This window comes from Hippocampus comes, unplaced genomic scaffold (genome assembly GCF_001891065.2).
Source record: "Hippocampus comes isolate QL1 unplaced genomic scaffold, H_comes_QL1_v1.1 scaffold122, whole genome shotgun sequence".
In the NCBI taxonomy this organism is placed as follows: domain Eukaryota; kingdom Metazoa; phylum Chordata; class Actinopteri; order Syngnathiformes; family Syngnathidae; genus Hippocampus; species Hippocampus comes.
The window spans coordinates 1,394,666-1,415,062 of record NW_017842059.1 but is presented as its reverse complement, the minus strand read 5'-3'; the positions used below and the strand labels follow the sequence as shown (position 1 = coordinate 1,415,062).

General features: G+C 44.4%; 2 protein-coding genes across 5 annotated transcripts in view; one reads left to right on the top strand and one right to left on the bottom strand.

Annotated features, from left to right (window-relative positions):
* The window catches only part of dhx34 (DEAH (Asp-Glu-Ala-His) box polypeptide 34), a 16,924-nt gene extending 5,759 nt beyond the window's left edge, over window positions 1–11,165 (top strand). For both annotated transcript variants that reach the window (XM_019861495.1, XM_019861494.1), the window contains 10 exons: window positions 1,816–2,009; window positions 2,233–2,334; window positions 3,200–3,469; window positions 3,950–4,123; window positions 4,198–4,300; window positions 4,989–5,086; window positions 6,244–6,495; window positions 6,574–6,759; window positions 7,006–7,150; window positions 9,072–11,165. In XM_019861495.1, the coding sequence (XP_019717054.1) occupies window positions 1,816–2,009; window positions 2,233–2,334; window positions 3,200–3,469; window positions 3,950–4,123; window positions 4,198–4,300; window positions 4,989–5,086; window positions 6,244–6,495; window positions 6,574–6,759; window positions 7,006–7,150; window positions 9,072–9,211 (1,664 nt within the window). In that variant the 3' untranslated portion in view covers window positions 9,212–11,165. The remainder of the gene's footprint in view (window positions 1–1,815; window positions 2,010–2,232; window positions 2,335–3,199; window positions 3,470–3,949; window positions 4,124–4,197; window positions 4,301–4,988; window positions 5,087–6,243; window positions 6,496–6,573; window positions 6,760–7,005; window positions 7,151–9,071) is intronic.
* Window positions 11,166–11,689: 524 nt separating this feature from the next.
* Window positions 11,690–20,397, bottom strand: part of spred3 (sprouty related EVH1 domain containing 3) — an 11,179-nt gene continuing 2,471 nt past the window's right edge. Inside the window, exons 2-6 of one of the 3 annotated variants that reach the window (XM_019861520.1) lie at window positions 17,900–18,056; window positions 17,233–17,401; window positions 17,049–17,110; window positions 15,103–15,255; window positions 11,690–14,104 (exon numbers count right to left, since the gene is read on the bottom strand). In XM_019861520.1, the coding sequence (XP_019717079.1) occupies window positions 13,100–14,104; window positions 15,103–15,255; window positions 17,049–17,110; window positions 17,233–17,401; window positions 17,900–18,056 (1,546 nt within the window). In that variant the 3' untranslated portion in view covers window positions 11,690–13,099. Of the gene's footprint in view, window positions 14,105–15,102; window positions 15,256–17,048; window positions 17,111–17,232; window positions 17,402–17,899; window positions 19,375–20,397 lie in introns of those variants that run through there. The other 2 variants (XM_019861522.1, XM_019861521.1) reach the window with 2 other exon arrangements.

Below are 20,397 nucleotides of genomic sequence, written 5' to 3'. Positions count from 1 at the left end.
CTCTGTGTGCCCTGCGATTGGCTGGCAACCGGTTCAGGGTGTTCCCCGCCTACTGCCCGAAAACAGCTGGGACAAGCTCCAGCACCCCCCGCGACCCTAGTGAGGATAAAGCGGTTCGGAAATGAATGAATGTATGTATGTATTGTATTGCCTCCTGGTGGCCAATGTGCACACAATAGGAGTAGCTCACTGTCCATTGAATTAAAACATTAAATCGTGATGGATTATCTATTTATTTATTTCCATTGCCTTATGCTATTACTTTTTTTCCTCCAGTGCCATAATTTAGAGTTCAATTTTTCATGTATTTGGCCTTGTGTTATTGGTGTAGGTGTTTGACATCGCGCCTCCTGGCGTGAGGAAGTGCATCATCTCCACCAACATTGCAGAGACCTCAGTCACCATAGATGGCGTGCGCTTTGTTGTCGACTCAGGTAGGCGGAAGTGGAAAATGTACTCACATTCGAGTAAAAGCAGACTCTGGTCGTAGAAGTACTTATACTCGCAAGTACTCACACTCTGTACTTATGTAGATCTTTACTTAAAATACTTGTGTAAAAAAATTCTGGAAAGAGTAGCACTGATTCGACTCCTGTACTTTAATAAATGTAAAAAAAAAAAAAAAAAGTCCAGACTCTGAAATGTACTTCATCGCAAAAATGAACTTTACTGTCAAATTACACATGATTCCTGTCATTTTTTGTTCATTATTATTGTTGTTTAATTTAAAAATTGTTAGTTTTTAAAAACCGAAATTATTATTTGTGGGGGGTTTTTGCACAGGCAAGGTGAAGGAGATGAGTTTCGACCCCAAGGCCAAGATGCAGCGTCTTCAGGAGTTCTGGATAAGTCGAGCCAGTTCGGAGCAGAGAAAGGGCCGTGCTGGTCGCACGGGCCCTGGCGTGTGCTACCGCCTCTATGCCGAGTCAGACTACGACGCCTTCGCCTCCTACCCTGTGCCTGAAATCCACCGAGTGGCACTTGACTCCCTGGTTCTGCAGGTGAGCTACATACTGACTCTCCAGTAAACTGTACATATCCCCGACCCCCCAAAAAAAAACCTTTTAAAATCAAATCATCTGTAAGCCGTTAATTTTGAAGGGTAGTGGTATAAGATGAGTTTGAAATGACAAAGTATTTTCAGATCATTGTTTGTACTATATTGAATTATAAACTGTACAAAAAAAATTGCAGTACCACAGTGGAATTTACAGGATATTTATGATTTGAATTATTAATATAGTAAATAATACAGGTAATCACTTTTGGGGATGGGTGTCAATTATGGCAGGGCTTTTGTGGACAAACTGTGAATAGGAGCTCACTGTACTTCCTGTTTATTTCCGAGTGTGGCTGACTATGTTTGTTTCCCCTGCAGATGAAAAGCATGGGACTCGGAGATCCACTTTCGTTTGTCTTCATCGATCCTCCGCCGGCAGCCAGCATCCAGACCGCCATTACCTACCTCAAGGAGCAGGGGGCACTGGACCACCAGTGCGAGCTGACCACCATCGGGAGTGTGCTGGCCCAGCTTCCTGTCGACGTTGTAATCGGTAGCGACCAACATCCCTGTTTACAAAAAAAAAAAAAATATGTGTCTATTATTAACAAAAAAAAATACGTAATAATTGCTTTTATTAACAGTTTCAACTTTAAATAAATCTTATGGCATCTTAGACCCGGTACAGAAAGTATACAGTAAACTCCCCAAATTTTCCCATTCGCATTTAATCATGGTTGGAAGATTCCCAATAATCAATTTCCTCACAAGGCAAGACGAAAACACCACTTTGTGTGTCTGTTATGTTCCCCCAGGCAAGATGTTGGTGCTGGGCTCCTTGTTCAACCTGGTGGAGCCAGTGCTAACGGTGGCCGCTGCACTCAGCGTGCAGTCGCCATTCCTACGCAGCTCACAGCACAACCCCGACTGCGCCACCGCCCGCCAGCCGCTGCACTGCAACCAGGGGGACCCCTTCACGCTGCTCAACACCTTCAACGCCTGGGTGCAGGTCAGCAGATAGATAGATGGGTTGATGGACAAATGTGAAATTTACTGTGAATCTTCTGGTTTCTGCATGCTGTTTAGTGTGTTCGAGTGTACCTAATGGAGTGGCCGTAGAATATGTATAGATTTTCACATGGATTAGCGCAGTGTCTCATGCCACTTGGTGGTCCACAGGCATCCCTGTTGACTTTTTCAGTGATGCTGTCTTTTGTTTTCTATGACCACAGGTGAAGGGTGAGAGAGGCGGCGAGTCCAGGAAGTGGTGCCGTCGGCGAGGCTTGGAGGAGCAGCGTCTCTACGAAATGGTCAACCTCCGCAGACAATTTAAGGTAAGCGTCGTTTTGAATGACAATGCCACGAAAATATATTTGCCCTCATTCAGATTTCTTTTTCCACATTTAAATCTGAGATAATAAGGCCGTTTAATATCGCACAAAGGCAACTTAAGTAAATACAAAATGGTGATAAGGCTTTTGCATCACTGTGGAGGATTTTTTTTCTTCCCCATTCTTCTATCACATAATTGTTTGAACTCAAGTCATATTGGAGGGGTTTTGAGCATAAACTACTCATTTAAGAGCATATCATAGCATCTTAATTGGATTTAAGTCCCAACTTTGACATGGGGACTTCAAAATCTTCAGTTATTTAGGGCAATAGGTGGACTTGGTCACGGTGTGTTTGGGTTCATTGTTCTGCTGCATAGTGCCAGACTCTGCTTGAGCTTGAGAGCATGAACTGTTGGCCATACGTGTGCCTGCAGGTTTTTCTGGTGTTTGTCCAGATCCTGAAGGAGTGAAGCAACCACAGACCATCACACTGCCAGCACCTATGCAGTTGTTGGTGTGACATTCTTTTGATCAAATGTGTAATTTTTACGCCAGATGTAACAAGTCGCAAACCTAAAAAGTTCTACTTTTTTCTCACGAGTCCACAGTAAATATTTCTCCAAAAGTTCTCAATTATCAAGATGTTTTGTTGTTTTTCAAATGTGAATCAAGCTTAAATGTTATTTTTGCACTCTGCATTTTATCTTCGCGTTTTTTTTCTCATTGATATTGGTTTGACGACCTGAAACTTTTCAGTGTGACAAATATGCAAAAAAATCTGAAATCCGGCAAGGGGATAAAATACTTTGTCACTGTACCTATACTTTGACATGCCTTTTATGTCACATCTCCTTTTCGCCCACAGGAACTTCTCAGGAGCCACGGCCTGCTGGAGGAGGAGGCCGACGACGACAATCGCGGTGACCGGCAGCAGCGGCGCGAGCATTTGACAGAGAGGAGGAAGCTTCATCAGATGAAGAGAGATCACGAGCAGCAGGAAGGCACCAAACGGAAAGTCCTCAAAATGGAAGAGGGCCAGGAAGGGGAGTTCTCCTCTGGATCCGACACAGAGGAACCAGGACGAGGACGAAGCAGGAAGAAGAAGGCCAAGGACGGAGCTAAAATGGACATCCAGGTAACAGAGCGCCGCCAAGGCACAAAAGGCCATAAGGGCTTCCTATTGTCATACAACCTGCACTTATCATTGACTTGCAAACCGTGTAGGTTGTCATTCTCTTTTTTTTTTCCTACTTTTATCCAGTGTAAGCCTTGAATCCAAATGTCATAATCATAGGAGCTCCCTCCATGATACTTGCTTTGTGAAGTGCCATCTGCATTATGTTTAATAGCATAACGGTGGGTTGCCAGATTTGCGCGAACTACACAAAAAGTAAAAAACAATAAATAAAATATTTAAATGCACATTTTCAACTTTTAGTAATTAAAAAGGCAAGTCAATTCGTTCTCAAATTTTAGTCAATCAAGTCCTAAATTTGGCGAGTCATGTGACTCACGACGCCCACCTCATGTTGATTCATGCTTGGTAGAGGTACAAATAACAAAAGAGAATGCTGTGTAAAGTCCAGATATCATTTGTTGGCGGTTCCTCCAACAGGAAGTGAAATTCAAGCTGCGCCACAACGTGTCGGCGCTGCAGGACGCCGTCAACGCCAGCCAGGATTTGTCATCCCGCCAGCAAGCTCTCCTCAAGCTTCTTTTGTGCCGGGGTCTCTACCCTCAGCTGGCTCTGCCCGACGAACACAACGGCACCCGCAAGGACACTGAGCAGGTTGAGATCCGCCATCGCACCAGTATCCTGTTGATGAGTTGTCTTTTTTGATGCTGTTTGACTGTTACCCTCAGGTGTTCCATACGAAGAATAAGCAGGGAATCGTCATCCATCCCACCAGCGTGTTTGCCAGTGACCCGGAGGTGTTGCATGTGCGGGATGATACCCGGGATACGGGTAAGCCTCCCAAACAAACTCAGATGTGTAACAAGTCCGCACACCCTTATGAGATGTATTGAATAGGACTGGACAATTCCTCAGATTCAAATCAAAATTGCAATGTAAAAGAATGTACTTTTCATGTAGTATGGGCTGCAATTTGGAAAAAAACAAAACCTCGGCCTCATTTTCAGTCAGTAAGTAGGCTTTATTTTAAATTATTTAAATAGTGCCTCGATAAGTTCAGCAGTTCAAGAACTGCAGTGGTCATGTTGGACGTTTGAAAGACTGTATGACAAGGTGTTTAGTAAGTTCACAACTCGAATTAAAGTAGGTGAATAAATAGTCTTTTTGGATTCATTCATGATTCATTTGCCTTTATTTTAACGTAAGCCTAACCTACTGGACCAAAACATTTTTGTATCACAAATCTGTAATTTGTTAATTGTAATACAGATTCATTTATGCTTGTGTTTTTTTTTTTTTTTATACATGGAAAGAGGACCTTAAACAAATTATTAATGCTAAATTGCAATTGAAATATTGAGGGGGGGGGTCGCAATTAGAATTGTTTTCAAAATTCTTCAACCGTAGTTTCATAATACGACACGGTTTCATATTCTGTGGTTTTCCAAAAAAAAAAAAAGATGATGAGGATGGATGTCACAAACGTTGTGTTGTCTGTTTGTGGGCCCCGACAAAAAAGGACGAGACAGCAGCAAACATCAGCTGCTGGCCTTCGTCACCTTGCTCGAGACCAACAGACCATATTTGTCCAACTGTGTGCGCGTTCCTGCACTGCAGGTGAGTTCTCACTGTCACCAGAAATGACTTGCACAAAAAGATTCAACTGTTGCTTTCGATAATAACATAAGATTATAAAATAAACATAATGACCACGTGTCCCTCTCAATGCCGTAGCAATTAAAAAGTTACAATAGTGAATCTATAATTATTAGAGAAAAAAGTATTTTGTCAGGATACAAATTTGTAATCTGCCGAGAATTAAATTGGATTTTTCCGAGTGATAGGTTCATATTTTAACATTAATATCAAGCACAATATTTTAACAAATCGGATAAAGCCTTTCTGGCCCTATATATTTTTTCTTCTTTGTATTAAAGTGGAACCCTGCATGCAGTATTCACGCTTTGGCATTTGCGAATTGCCATATTCACAGATATACCTGTATATTTTTTGGTTATTCATGCAAACATCTGCTTTTGGACATTTTTTAAATCTGATCCACCATGTCTCCCTTTTTTTTCTTTACTGACCCCCTGCTTTTTTGTGCCTTTTTTTTCATAGCCATTATAAGGCGCGTCAATTCGCAGATTTTCATTAAGTGCAGTCAGACTCGGCCCCTATCAGGGAGTCAACTGTATATACTTTGACAAAAAACATTTCAGAATTTGTTTTGTAATGTGTGTTGTAAAATGACGAATCATGCAGCGGGTCACACGGACTGATTCGTGTCTCGTGTAAGCGAGAGCTGGTACACCAAAGAAACAAATGTGACAGAAGGGTTCAAGTTAAAAATACACTCAAACAAATTGGAGTAGTGATGTAGAATATAGAGCACAGGTGTCAAACTCAAGGCCCGGGGGCCAGATGTGGTCCGTCCGCCACATCATTTTATGTGGCCCGCGAAAGCAAATCAAAGATGACAACTTCCACAATGCTTGCTAAAATCTGTACCAACAGTTTAAATTTTCATATGTAATAATTCAGTGACGTATTGAAAAGCATTTTCTTGTGACTAAACTCCTCATTACAGTTACTTAAACAATAATTGAATAAAATGTTATTCTTGACTTCTTTATATAGTTTCAGTCATAACGGCCCTCCGAGGGAAACGGTAATCATAACGTGGCCCTCGACAAAAATGAGTTTGACACCCCTGATATAAAGTATTCCATTTTGGGAAGATTTTGGACATCATGTCAAAATTTTGTTAACAGGCTCTGCTGCTGGTGGCCAACTCTCTGGACAGCAACGCTGATTGCTCCCGTCTGGTGGTGGACGGTTGGTTGGAGCTGCAGTTGAAGGTACCCGAGGAAGCCCTCAAGGCGATTTCCACGGCGCTCAGCCTACGGGCCGAGTGGGAGCGCCTCCTGCAGGCCCAACTGGGGCAGAGTCCCGCCACCGAGGGGTCCCGGAAGTCCATGCTGAAGCTAAGCGAGCGCCTTGTCCGCTTCTTGCTTTACACCGAGGTACTCGAATCTCTGCATATGTGTCTACGCTCATACCTCTTTCAATTTTGACACAATGCTTCCTGTTGTCGTCTTCAGATCAACTACACCCTGCAGCGCCTCTCTGCCCTCCACACTCAGAACCTGTATGTCGGACCCCAGGCTGAGTCGGAACTTTCCCTTGGCGCCGGTCTCCCACCGCTTTTTCCCGGCACGGAAGCCAAGCCTGACCCCATCAAGGGAGGACTGCGCGTCAGCAACTTCTTCACCTACAATTGTCTGACCGTAAGTAATGTATTGTGTTGCCTTTCACACCGACATCCCGCCAAATTGCCGTATCAAAGCTGGAACAAAACATCTGCCCGATTAATTTTTCATTCATTCATTTTGACAGAAGTGGTGATTTGCTGCATTCTGGTGTTAATTAACACAAATCAACATTTATTTCACTCGTGTATGTCAGAGGTTCAAGTGTAAGCAATAAAGAGAGCAAATAGAATCCAAAACTTTTTTTTTTCCATTGGTGGTCAGGATTCCCGGGACTTGTACAGCGATTGCCTGCGTACTTTCTGGAACTGTCCCAACTGCGACCTCTACATGCCGCTGACACCTCTCGAGCGTATGCAGCACGAGACCACCTGCAGGCCAGCAGGGGAACAACAGGAACAGGACGAAGGTGGGCGGACTCGAATGAGCCACTTGCTTGTTTCCATTCAAAACGAACACATTCGCACCATACCAACGTGTGCGCACGTGCAAGCTTTAATATATGATCCATTCGTACGGTGTATGATGTGCATGAGTATCTGCTAGTAGTGAAAGTAATAAATTGTTAATAAATGCTCTTGTACCAATACCTGAAAAATGTACTTAGGTACACTAACGAAAACAAAGTATTTGTACTTCATGACTCATCGCTGGTATCTGGTGTGTTAGTATCTGATGAATAAGCTTTGGTCTCAACTGAGCATGCATTAGTGTCAGGGGTGTTCATATCTCGTGCGCATTGACATGCAGTGGGCATACATTAATATCTTGTGTGCACTCGGCATGGATCGATTACCAATTTGACGGTTTACCTTGGTTTTGAAATGTCAACATTTCAATAATCGAGAATATTGCCTGTCACCGATCATTTTTATGGAAGGAACTACGAAGTAGAGCACATGATGATATTGGCTGCTTCCAGAGTTGAGTAAACAAGCCGCCTCTTTGAACCTAATTGGAGCCAGTCATACTTTTTTTTTCCTCCTTCTCGGCAAGCAGAGAGGGGAGGGATGAGCAATTACGCAGAATGGATGAGGGAAGGAAACAAAAGAGACATTACAAACGCGGATGCCTTTTTTTTTTTCCCTCTGGTGATGAATCTGCATTGCGCGATAAATAAATAAAGAATGATTCCAGCTAGTGCGAGTTAATGTGAGTTGTCCACAAGTGATGGGGCAGTTTGGCTTAGAAGAATTAACAAAGTAAACATGTATCCTTTATAAATTAGCATGATATGTGTTTCTTCATCTTCCAAATATTACATCTTTTGTTGAAAAAGAAAATGGATTGTGTTAAATGTGCAAAAAAAAAAAAAAAAAGCTTTTTTATTTACCCAAAGATTTTTTTAAAAAGGACATTTTAGAGTGGCGGCACGGTGGGCGACTGGTGATCACATCGGTCTCAGAGTGCACAGGTGCAGGGTTCAATTCCGGCTCCCGCCTTCCTGTGTGGAGTTTGCATGTTCTTCCCGTGCCTGTGTGGGTGGGTTTTCTCCGGGTACTCAGGTTTCCTCCCACATTCCAAAAAGTGCATGGCAGGTTACTTAAACACTCAAAATTGTCCTTCGGAGTGACTGAGCGCCAATGGTTGTTTGTGCAAGTATGTCCTGCGATTGGCTGGCAACCAGTTCAGGGTGTCCCCAGCCTACTGCCCGAAGACAGCTGGGATAGGCTCCAGCATGCCCGCGACCCTCGTGAGGGTAAGTGGACTAGAAAATGGATGGATGGACTCCTTTGGGCATGTTAGAGTTGTAAATTTAATACCGTGATCCTGCGATACTTTTGCTCACGGTTGTCATACCGTCAGATTCTAATATCGACCCATGCCTGGTGTGCACACACAAGTATCTGCTGCGTTGTTACCTGGCGCTCACACGTTAGTATCTGATGCGCATGTATTAGTATCTGGTACGTTAATATTTATCAATCAATCAATCTTTATTTGGAGAGTACTTTTCAAACATGACCACGAACTCAAAAAGTGCTTCGCATTTTCATTGCTTCATACTAGTGTCTGATACATATACATTCCTATCTGATGCGCACCAATCATATCCGGCGTGCGCACCGTAGTATCTTGTGCTCACGCATTAGCATCTGGTTTGTTTGTATTTGATGTGCAGGCACAAGTTAGTATCCTGTACAAACACTTTAGTGTCCAGTGAACAGGCGATATCCAGGACACATGCATTGTTCTCCATTGAGCATATGTTATTGTCCATTGTGTTAGCTTTAGAATCCAGTGTGCACAAGATACTTTTTCTTTTTTTTTTTTTTTAATGTCCCTTTGGGGCTGTGTGTTTAATTTTATTTTTTTCCCCCCTCCCTTAGGGACAGATGTCGTAAAGCCAAGTTCGTCCTGCTCCACTCTGTGCAGAGTCTACCACTGCGATGTTTGTGACCAAGACTTGACGCTCACATCCACGGAGATCCTCAAGCACAAAAGGCAACACATGTTCTCTGCTAAGTAACTCATTCGGCATACCGCTTCGCTGCAAAAAAGCGATCGCGGTTTCATCGAGGCGAAGAAATGAACTTCAAGCGAGAGAAGGAGCCTTTAAAATATAGAGTGAGGGTTTAATAAGGATACAAACCCACGATATGTAACACCTCAAAGCAGCACATTGGCACAAAGTCAGAAGTAAGACAGTACGGAAGATAAAAACCTGCCTTAAGGGGGGGGAAAAAAAAGAAGAATCAGAATAAATATCGCAATAAATAAAGAATAAAACAGATCATATCTCATCACTTACTTTTGAAACTCAGAATCATAATTAAAAACATTTGGAAATATGCACATTGGCAGAAAAGAAATAAGGTCAACAGTACTGAATACAGAGTTACTCGGGTAAATCATAAGGTATTGATTACTCAAATCAAAAGGCACATTTATTAAGATGTAATAACGGGCGGAGGGCCTGCGAGAGTGTGCTGACAGGAACGCCATCTGCGGGTGTGAAGCGGAAGTAACAATCGTGTGTACGTGGATGTGTGTGTGTGTGTGTGTGGGAACGTGTGTACGTGGATGTGTGTGTGTGAGTGTGTGAGTGCACAATGGCTTCTTTTTACGGCTTTGGTCCATCTGCGTCAGCCAGTGGACGTGAATGTGAACGTGCGTGTATTTGCGGGCAAGGTTGGGGAATGGCAGTTTAGCTTCCTGGAGCAACTTATTCGTGATTTTGTTGTTGTGATGACGAGTTGGTTCATTCAAAAAGTGGTGCAGGATCAACTGTGTCATGTAGTTGTGTTACATTTTGGTGGAGAGGGAGGGGGGGGGGCTTTCCAGAACCATCCCGCAGCGCAGTTTTCATTTTCAAGACTTTGCTGCTGCAAAGGAGATTACAATAAGAAAAACAAATGCACAGTGGCTATATTGACGTGACTGATTTGTACGTACATTTACTGACATTGATGCCAATTTTCAGGCTTAGGGGGCTCCCTGTTGTGTGCATGAGACAGGGGTTCTTCAGCTTTTTTGGGCTTCCAGGGGAGACATTTTCCCCAGGACCTTCCTCATAATCCTTACACAAATTTAAGTTAAGGCATGTTAAAAGTTGCCTGTTTTCTCCCTAAAATTAAACATGTAACAAAAATGTCACACAGCTACAGGGCACCGGAACTTTAAACCTTTCCCAGTCTCTGTTGACGAACCGGAGCAGTTTTTGTATCGGGTGGAATCATGAGTGGAATGAGTAACATGAAGATGCATCTTGTTGTAGTCAAGCTCGATCGGAAGTCTGCATTCTGAATCGTGTTTGCCGGTTAATACGTCCTAAAAAATGTATGAGGGTCCCGTGAATTTCGCCAACAGCAGCAAGAAAAAAAAACGAACCCCCTCCAAAAAATAAAAAATAAAACATGAGGGGGGGAGCGGGATTTTCAAGTAGCCGCAATTTCCTGCCTCCCGGGCCGTTTTATTAGGTACGCCTGTAGAATCAAATCCAATATGAAATGCAAGCATCATGTTTATTTTTGTTGCAATAGTCGTTGGTTAGAGCAGCGATTCCCAACCACAGTGTAGCATGGGAAATCACCAGGTGTAGCAATTTCAATTCATTGGTCCAAAAAGGTATATTTATTCTACAAATAAAATATTGTTTGTTCATCTCTCTATGCTCTTGACGTACAGTGACAGGCAGAACCGCTTCATGCTCTTACACTCGATAGCACTAGGTCCAATTAACCCGTGTATCAACTCGATGCCATTCACAGACTAGAATAATAGCTTTCTGTTCAAGTCTCTATCTCACACTGCATCATTAAATTTGTGATTGATTGTGAGAGGAGGTCATCTTTATAGTCACGGTTTGGCATTCGACAATTGACCGTTTGACGGGGACCAATCGTTTGACGGGGACCAATCTTCCCTTATTTGAGCAATAAAAAGATAAGTTTGGCGCCATCTTAAAGAATCTTGGTGCCCCCCAAAAAACATGTTGAAATGAATTGAGGAGCCGCATTTGTACTACAGTAACATTTTATCTTGGTGCCAAGAATCTGTTTTTAAGATAAGATAAGAAAACCTTTATTGTCTCACAATGGAGAAATTTGTTTAGGTGAATTGGAGAATTTCATTTTCAAGCTTATTCATGCAGCATAAGATACTGGCGGATTTTTGCTATTTGCGGCAGGGCTCGGTCCCTCTTTGCCGTGAATTGCAGTGGAACACCAGAAATACTTTTTTGTGCGGTTTTTGTTTCATGGTGTGCAATGAGATTTTTGTGCCGTGGCTCAATAAAGGTTGGGAAGCACTGTTTTATAGAGCTCTAGCACTTGATCTCATTGGATTTTGTGGGCGTGGCTAATGTTGCAGCCTCTTCTTATTGGTCACAATAACACATGACAGTAGTCTGTTCCCACACTTCTCCTAACGTGATGTACAAAAATACTCTTTAAATACATTGTTCATTGCACTTTTTCTTTTCTTTTGTTTTTCTTTTTTTTTATAATATTTTGGGTGGAGGCATTGACATGTCTACAGATTAAGTTAGTTGGGTTTCTTTGGGGCGGGGTGGCGAGGATGCAAAAAATGTTTGAACACGTGTTCCTTCTCGTCGTTACAGCTGGTGGTTGTCATTGCAGTCCCTCCCCCCATCATGCATTTGTCGACATTTTCTCCAAAGCTCGCTCTCTTATATTTATTTTATTTTTTCCACTTTGAGGTAAATTTGGAGGAGGTAAAGAACAACATGTCCCAGTACTACACAGGCTAACACCAAATCCCTGGAGGACCCCCTCTAAGTTGGTGTGTGTCAATTGGGTGACGGGGGGATTCATTGTCACATTTAATAAAATATACAAACACTCCCCTACTTATGAACATGTTGGACATATGCACACTTTCATGTTAATTAATTTTTTTTTAATACTTTCGCAAGTCAAATCAGTGTAATAGCACAAGAGAGACCCCAGTGCTACCAGTGTATTTTTGAGGAGACGTGAAAGGAAACACGATGCAAACTTCTTTCCTTGGCTAATTTCTTCAGATTATTGCCATCGACCTGACTGGCAAAGCGTTTGATGACAAAGAGTAGAGAGTTGACAATCCTCTCCCCAGTTGTCCAGTTAAGACCATTTTGTCAGCTTTTTCTCTATTCGGGGTTTTTGGGACGACGTTTTGGCCTTGGTTTTCCTGACTTTCCGTCCTCCGAGATCAAATTGTGGCATCTTGTTGCCAAGGAACAATGTTGAAGTGAATTTCAGAGTTTCGCTTTGGCTGCTATCTTATACACCTTTGCAATTCTAAACCTTTTTAGGCTGTTAATTACTTGCAGACTTTCGCTAATTTGCTGCAGGGCTTGGCTGTGTTCAACTAAACAAGGCCAGATTTCACACTGAGGACAAGGTCATCATTTTTGCAGGAGCTATACTTTTTATGTGACATTTTCATGTGGCAGTGTGCCGTGAGATTTTTGTAGTATAAAATGTGTAGTGTTGAAAAACATTGGGCGACTGAAACTGTATTGCCCTAATGCATGGAAATGATATGTAGTGACAATTAAAAAAAACAAAATTATGAGATAGGAACAGCCACGTGTCACTTGTACATGAGTCGGGGAGTATCTGTTAAAAAAACTAAACAAAACAAAAAACAAAAACAAAAAAAACAGTGTACACTTCACCCACCCTCATCCTTGGGTTAAGTCTCGGGTCACCAACTGGACGTCGGCACAATCCACAATGAAAGGCTCTGTGAAAGCTGGTCTGAGCGCGATGCGCCCCCCCACACTCCTCTCCCTAGTCCAAGAAGGCCCCCCGGGTTAGAAAGAGAAAGAGCGGAATGCTGTGCGGGGCTTGGGAGGGTCACGTCGAAGCCCACGTAAAGGGGACCCCACATCGCTTCCCACCCGAGCCTGGTCTCATCGGACCGCCTTGTGCTTTCCCCCACAGCAGCCACACCGCTCGCCGCAACGCAGGCAGGCGCGCAAAGGCAGGTAGCAGCACATGCAGGGCACGAAGAGCGACAGGGCCACGAGAGCCAGCCAGCGGGCACAACACAGCGGGTGCGGGTGACCTCCCATGGAGTCGTCGCACGAACATGGCTCCCAGAACTCGCCCTCGGAGTCCGACATGCAGTGGTAGAGTAGGCTCTCGGCGCACCACACGCAGGTCCACTGGCGCAGGCAGTGCAGGGCCGGGTCTGGGGCATCCCTGCAACGGCCCCGGCCGTTCTCCGAGGCGCTGAACACAGAACGGCAGTACACGCAGCGGGATGAGCATGACGACGACGCCTGCGGGCACGGGCTATCGTCATCGGGAGAGATGGTGCCCGGGTCCCCGCAGGCTCCGCCGCCGCCGCCCCGTTTACGAGTCCGTGAGTGGGGCGTGGCCAGGGAGGTGTGTATGCAGCAGGGCGAGGGAGAGCCTTTGCCGGGCTCCTGGGGGGAGCCGGCCCCTGAGGACACGCCGGACACAGCGTTAGGGATGGACATGCCGGTGGGCGAGGACGAGGACAGCCGCTGGGCCGCCTTACTGTCCAGACTCACTGTGACCTCGCAGCCCCCCGTGCCCATCCCGGACATCTCCTTCTCAAAGCGGACCACGCACAGCTCGGACTTGTCCTGCAGGCTCCCCCCGCTACCTACAACAACGCCTCCGGTCAGCCCCCCAACCATAGTCCTGGTGGCCCCCGCTCGTCGATAGTCTTCATATCCTCTGGACCCCCACAGGTCCTTGCAAGGATCCACACTGTGCAGATCCCCCTCCTCCAGCAGGGAAATGGTGGGCGACAGAGGGGACAGTGGTGACGAGGCCGGTGGGCCCGTGGGAGGAGACGGTGGGGCTGGAGGCGGAGGCGGCGCCAATGGAGGATTCAAGGCGCCGGTCATTTGCGAGAGCTGGTGTTGTCCCGGCCTGGCGTGGATCTGTAGAGAAGGTGTAGAGTTGCAGAGTCAGGAAGAGTACAGTCCACTGCTGCCGGGTTTCATACCACATCTCAAATGGCATCAAATTTCACTTGAGTAGAGGTCACTTTCATTTTCATTTCACTTCCTGCACGACCGCGACAAACGCAGCACTTTCAGGTGTAGAGTTACCTCACTTAGACCTAATGCCCTTCGCATGCCCACTACCTCCCAAGCTTTACAGATCAGGTCAGTCCTTAGTGTTGCGATTTTTACACTCTTTTTTGAGCACCGTTGGCTGCCTAGACCAGGCCTCTTCAGAACCTTTGGATCCTGTGAGAAATTCCAAGGACCCCCTTAAATCCTTACCCCAGTTGAACATAACTACCCCCCTAGTCCTGGCCTGTTAAATCAGAATGAATGTTGAATTCAAGATTTACTCATTCTTGCATCCTGATTTCCGGATGTCATCCTAGACCCCCCCACCCCACCCCCGGAAACCCATCAGATCAGCATTCACACTTCCGAACGGAGCTTAACTGAGCTGGACCACTTGGTGGAAAAATTTGAGAACCCAACACTCAAAGCTCTCTGTACTACCTGGGCAGGTGTCTGTGTGGTAACGCCGGATGTAAAAGCGAACTCCTCTGTCCGCATGAAGCAGGTGGAGGATGACTCGCTGGTCACAATGGTGATGGGTTTTTTTGAGCACCGTTGGCTGCCTAGACCAGGCCTCTTCAGAACCTTTGGATCCTGTGAGAAATTCCAAGGACCCCCTTAAATCCTTACCCCAGTTGAACATAACTACCCCCCTAGTCCTGGCCTGTTAAATCAGAATGAATGTTGAATTCAAGATTTACTCATTCTTGCATCCTGATTTCCGGATGTCATCCTAGACCCCCCACCCCACCCCCGGAAACCCATCAGATCAGCATTCACACTTCCGAACGGAGCTTAACTGAGCTGGACCACTTGGTGGAAAAATTTGAGAACCCAACACTCAAAGCTCTCTGTACTACCTGGGCAGGTGTCTGTGTGGTAACGCCGGATGTAAAAGCGAACTCCTCTGTCCGCATGAAGCAGGTGGAGGATGACTCGCTGGTCACAATGGTGATGGGTTTGGGTAACATTTCCTTCCTGCTGTTGGACGACGACTCGCTGCCTGTATGGGACTGGCAGAGGTCGCACATCATCCCGTGATTCAACACTCTTCAAAATTTGGGGCGTGGGGGGTGGGAGGTCCTTTAGCTTGTCACTGGGGATGGTACCCTGAAATGTTTTCCCTTTGAATTTTGGGGGGACATGTACGTATACCGGCTACAGTTACCTTGGAGTCTACAAGTGCACAATAAAATAGAAAGTACCTTAGTGCACCGTTATTTCATTGGAGAGAACCAATATGCTGTCCCTTGCTTCTTTTGTACCTTTGACATTTACAGTTCGGCAACATACCTGGAACTTTTTTGGATGAGGAAAACATACAAACTGTTCCCTCCGAGCCCAACACTTAGACCAAATGGTACCTAGCGTAGTTTTACCAGGGTTAGTGACTTGTCCTTCGGGTGGTACTCTCAAGAGGTTTTATTCACTTTACATTACCAGTTCAAGAGCCTTCCTGTACCATTTTTGATCCTGGAAAAAAGTACAAACAGCTGAAACCCACCCGAGTACAGGAGCATAGCCATAGACTCTACCTTAAAATGGCCACCTTGATTTCATGGACTCAGGGTCTAATTCTGTCCCTGACTGACTTCCTTAAAATGCTCTACTGTAGACTTTTACATTTTGGAAACAACTGGACCCTTCTGGACCTGGAAGAGGTACAAACACTGGAGATCTACTTAGATCAATTGTCCAGCTGCACCAGACCTAAGCTGTCTTGTCTCTGGAGAGGTGCCCTCAAAGTTTCTACTGTCATGTCGCCTTGACTTGACATGACAGTTTGGGAAATTACCGGTGCCTTTATAGACCTGGAAATGGTCCAAACTCCGAGACCACTAAGGGACAGGAACATAAATTGGAGAGAGTTATGCCTCTTATTTATCAGGTCGGGATCCAATCCTGTACCAGATTGAACTTCAAACGTTCTGCTTTTACCCCCTTAACTTATACAGTTTGGGAACCTACCTGTGCCTTTTAGGCGTATTGTGCCTTTGATGTTCGACTATTTCCCCTTGGTTGTACAGAACATACCTGTACACTTTTGGACCTGGAAAAGGTCCGAACAGTTAACGTGGAGTCCAGTACTGTTACATCTGCATAGACCATACCTTAAAATGACTTCCCCTATTTCCTATGGAGTTGGGGTCCAGTCCTGTCCCTGGTTTGCTCCCTTTGAGGGTTATCATTTCGCACTGTTTGGGAAGACACTTATGAAGTCGGAATAGGTACGTAACGTTATAACAGGATTCCACGTAGATACATTAGCATAGACGGTACCTTAAAATTGCTTTGGTGAAGCGCCATTTAACAGGATACAAAACTGTCCTTGGTTTTTACCTTCAAAGGTTCTACTTTTGCACTCTTGTAAAATTGATGATATCCCTCTACGAGCATGCATCACCATGGACTGTACCTTACTGTGGACTTGAGGGCCACTCATAGTTTGTCGGGTCCAGACCTGTCAGGGTTGCTACCTCCAGCTGTTCTACTTTTGCACAGTTTTTGTAGTTCAACTCTCCCAAACAAACAGGTTTGTTGGGGTGGCACCATCAAAATTCTTCTGCTTGTGTACGCTTGACTTTTGGCACTTTGGGAACATACCTGGACTCCAAAATGGACTATGTGCGTGCCCATTTCATGGGGTCCTCTCTAAACCTATCTCCAAGTATTCTACTTTTCTACCCTTTTAGGAACATACACAAGTACCATATAGGTAATCTGGGCGCTATGGTGTACAAAGGACTTAAAGGACACGAATGGACTTCTCTTTGGAACTGGAGCCAAAAACCATTTGGATACTTACGGCTTGCCCATCGTCCTCGGTGTCTGCCTCCTCTGGCGTGGATGACGAGGGCGAGTCCGAGCCTGAAATTTATCAGAGGAGAGATGTTTCAACTGGTGCCCCCCCCTTGCTTGTATTCTTTTGCTATTTATTTATTTTTTAAATACTGGGGACTACACTCTGGCTTGGCGGGGTGCATGCCCACCTCGGTCTAGCTTGTCGATGACTGCCTGCAAACCCTTCTCGAAGGAGATGGCATCTGCAGGACTCTGGAAGGTCAGGCCGAACTTGCGCTCGTCCACCCGCCAGTGATGAAAGATGGGATTCACCTTGTTGTAGACTAGGCCCTTTTGCACAGCACACTCCAGCACCGGCTAAACACACACACACAAACTCTGTCAAAACATGTCTGTGTTTAGATTCTCATTCATCCAGGTCAGTGTCATTCACAAAAGTTGAATGGAGGCCAGAGAACTGGAAACACTCGCAAGGAGCCCCCGTGGGCCAAAACTGTCACCCGCCGCATTGAAATAACCGCCAACCTGGCTCCTGATGTCACTCACTAGGCCACGCCCCTTTAAGGCACTATCCAACACACACATACTACGGTATGTATGGTAGTTATATTTTTTAAAACCAGTTTATTTCTTGACATTCTCTGATGTTTTTGGACAATACAATGGTATTTTTCTGATCCAACAAGAATTGTACTTTTTGAGGAGCTGGAACGGATTGATGACATTCCTATGGGAAAATGTGTTTGTGAAGCTCACGGAATGAATTACTGTAAACCCGTTTTCCTCTATTGAAACCTCTTTGCAAAAAGATATTACAACCCCACCCCGAATAACTCAATCATCATTTGTGCTCACCGCTCGGTCCCGCAGCCTCTCCCCGCGGATGACGTACTCTCTCTGCTTGTGGCTTCGCCCCTTGCATATGACCACGTGACTGAGGCCGCCCCCGCCAAGCGGCACCCAGCCGCCGCTAGAGTCGTCACGTGTCATCACCACGGCACGAACACGTACGCTGGAGGAGGCAGGACAAGACAATGTGAGAGTGCGACTATGGCCGTGGGAGTGAAACGAGTCCTCGAGTATGTTGATTTAAAAACAAAACACACAAGGAGTTCTTCTGCCTTGTTTAACCATTTACAGTATTTGGTGTGCAATGTCGGGAAGACAAGACAAGTCAAGTAAGCCCCAAAGACAATGCTCATGCGATGAATGATGGTAACCAACATGCAGCAAAGGCCAACTTCAAAATAAAAGCATAAGAACTCGTACATGAACGTCAATCAATGCCTGGGCAGACTTTTTTTTTTTTAAAGTTGGCCTTCGGAGCGCGTGGTTGCTGCTTACCTTTTCGGCTAGCCAGAGCCCATTCCGTATTTACTGACAACCCATGCTGTTTCTACCATTATCCAACACAAAATCATCCCGAAATCATGCTCAATCGCTAATTAAGAATGCTAAAAAATGCTAATTAGTTACGCTGTCATTGTATAATATGTCGACTATTGTCGGCGGGAGTGGCTCGTAGCAAGGAGCCAGTGCCCAGTTTAGCCTTGCAACAGCCGCTGCATTAAGAGACGAAAATGAACAGTTCCATGCTAACAGCCTGAAGGTTGCAGTTCCACCAATCCATTTTCAACAAACCACCAGGCTGAACCAAAATCTGCTGTTTTAGCTGGCAAAAGCGCTACACTGGTTCTGATGTCGCTGCGCCCCAGAACCACAAAAATCTCTCACCTACACATGTTTCTAGACTACAAAATACAGTAGTTTTCTCTTCACAATATTAAATTTCAGGAAAAAGATTGCTGATTATCTAAAAACAAAACCAACCGGTCATTCATGATTCTGTGAAAATTTCTCTTGTGTATTCATAATTGTTATTTAACCGAGCAAAATTATATTTAATCAAATTACTCGATTATTCGATAGAATTTTCAGTAGGACACTAAATATTCAATAGCTGCAGCCCGACATGGCTGTTTTCGGAATCACTTCCTACCTATCCACTATATTACCTGTCGCGCCCTATCATGTAATATCATGAGTCTGCCATTTTTATTGCCGTTTGTAGGGGTCGTTAGTGGCAGGGTGCATAAGTACTCACACTCTAATTCTTTATGAATTACAGAAGTAGTAATACTGATTTAACTTCTGCACTTAAGTAAAAGTAAAAAGGCTCATTCTCTGAAATGTATTGAAGTACTGTGACAAATTCAAAATGTCCGCCATACCCACGAAGTAACCATCTTATTTTGACTTGGTAATGAGTATGAATATCTGTTTGCAAAAGTAAAAAGTCATAACAGTCAAGTCCATCCATCCATTTTCTAATGCGCTTATCCTCACGAGGGTCGCGGGCGTGCTGGAGCCTTCGTGCAGCACCTCTGCACTGTGAGGCGGACATGCTAACCAGTTGGCCAGCGCACCACCCAGTAAAGTACAGATTCCTGAAAATTCTACTCTGGCACAGCTACTATTTGGACTTTGTTATACGCGCAATCTGTTGTGCTTCTCTTGGTCACCTCGGGCAGTATGAAACAGACAAATGTATTTGATTGTGTGGACTATCCATTGAGATGGCTCAACTCCTGTTGCTTTACAGTACGTCGCCAATATTAGTTTTTCTTTGCAGAGGATAAAAAATATGTGATTGAGTGCTATTATGTTGCTTGTCTGCATGTGTTGCCACACCATTTGTGTTCACATTTGTTGAAAAGTTTGGAACTAGTTTTGTAAGATGCCAGTGTTGTTCGTCTGCCTGTGGCTGTTTTCATTCTTCAATTTGAAATGCTCACTTCGCAACAAGCATCAGTTTATCAAAAAAAAAAAAAAAAAAGGCTTCAAGCTGTTTAATGTCCCTCCCAGTTGAAGTTACTGTCAAACTGAACATTTAACAAAGACAATTACACCTTGCATATTTAAAACAACCACAAAGCTTTGCCTTTCTTTCCCTTAAAGCCGTTTAGCTTAATGCGAGCAAACAATGCAAACTCCAAAGACAAGCGAATAAATAGCATCAGTGTTGTGACCTATTATAATCCTTTAATTAACAAATATTTGGCCATAACCAGTGGAGCAACACAAAGACAATTTAACACAACTCCCAGGAGTATATTCTTTATCCTCTGTGAAGAATGACTAATACAGTTTACTGACGAGTTCTGACCAGCCAATGAATATCCATATGGGGACACCAAAAGGAGCAACACAATGTCTCCAGAATTAAGTAGAAAATGTTTCTCTAGATTAGATTCATGTCATTCATGTTATAATAAAGTACAATATTATAGAGCGACAATGTTCTTATTCAAAAATGACATTTGGAAAAATTTATTTTCTTTTTTTTTTTTTTT